General features: G+C 64.5%; 1 protein-coding gene across 1 annotated transcript; it reads right to left on the minus strand.

Annotated features, from left to right (window-relative positions):
* Positions 1-40: 40 nt before the first annotated feature.
* On the minus strand, positions 41-995 carry EMIHUDRAFT_259132 (hypothetical protein; the record flags this gene model as incomplete). The annotated part of the gene is made up of 5 exons (XM_005758384.1): positions 41-158; positions 197-287; positions 330-520; positions 567-710; positions 781-995. Coding segments are annotated over 5 exons (759 nt in total), but the record flags the coding sequence as incomplete, so codon positions are not given.
* Positions 996-1,236: the final 241 nt, after the last annotated feature.

A 1,236-nucleotide genomic window follows, 5' to 3' on the forward strand; every position in this document is an offset into this window, starting at 1 on the left:
CACGCTCGGCTCGCGCGCCGTGATCATCTTCAGCAACGGCTCAGGCCTCTCGACCCTCCTCGTGGTCGGCACATGTCCGGCACACATCCTCGACATATCCGAGACGCGCCCCGTAAGCAAGTCGACCTTCCTCAAGCTTCTCATCGGCGTCCTCAGGCCTGGGGAGGGGCGGCGGAGCGGCGGCTGCGCAGCGCACGAGAGGCGCAGCGCGTGGTGCTTCCACATCTCCCCCTGCCCCTCCTCGGGCTCGAGGTCGCCGATGAGAAGCTTGAGGAAGGTCGACTTGCCTACGGGGCGCGTCTCGGACATGTCGCGGACGTGTCCCGGACATGTCCCGACCACGAGGAGGGTCGAGAGGCCTGAGCCGTTGCCGCCGACGATCACGGCGCGCGAGCCGAGCGTGACGGTGGCGTCGACCTCCTTGAGGATGTACCGGTCCGTCTCGGGGTACTTGAAGGAGCACTTTTTGAGGGTCATCACCGGCTTGCGGAACGTGCGGATCCCCTCGGGCTTGCCTAATCTCGGGCAATCTCGGGTAAACCTCGGGCAATCTCGGCTTGCGGAACGTGCGGGTCCCCTCTGGCTCGCCCGGGTCGGGGAAGTTCATCGGCAGGATGAGGCCCGCCGCAATCATCTCGTCGACCTTTGCGAGAGTCGTGGAGAGGCCGGAGCCCTCGGACGCGTTCGACTCGGAGACCGACACGGACGACCTATTCATCAACGGAGTAGTGGTGACTCAACTAATCATTCGCGGCCGACTCGGAGGCCGAGACGGACGACATCGACTCGGACAGCTCCGACACGTCCTCCGAGCCCGACACCTCCGACGCCGGCTGCGAGGCCGACTTCGGCGGGCCGCTGTCGATGCGCGGGAGGCCGGCGGCGATCTCGGGCTTGAGCTTCTGAAACTCGGAGAAGGTCATCGGGTAGTAGACGAAGCGGCACGGCTTGCCGAGCTGGCCGCCGTTGTCGTAGTGGGTGACGTCGGTGCAGACCTGGTCGATGAGGAAGGAGGGTCAGAGAAGAGGAGAGGGCAAGAGGATGCGAGGATACGAGAGCACGAGGGCACGAGACTAGGGGAGCACCACGAGGAGTGACCTCGTCGATCAAGTCGAAGTCGAAGTCGTTAGGGGTAGGGTGAGGGTCAGGGTTAGGGTGAGGGTTAGGGTTAGGGTGAGGGTGAGGCTGTGCACCCCTCCTCGATGAAGTCGGTATCCTGGCAAGACGATGCCTATG

Source organism: Emiliania huxleyi, assembly GCF_000372725.1.
Source record: "Emiliania huxleyi CCMP1516 unplaced genomic scaffold EMIHUscaffold_8688, whole genome shotgun sequence".
Classification (NCBI taxonomy): Eukaryota; Haptophyta; order Isochrysidales; family Noelaerhabdaceae; genus Emiliania; species Emiliania huxleyi.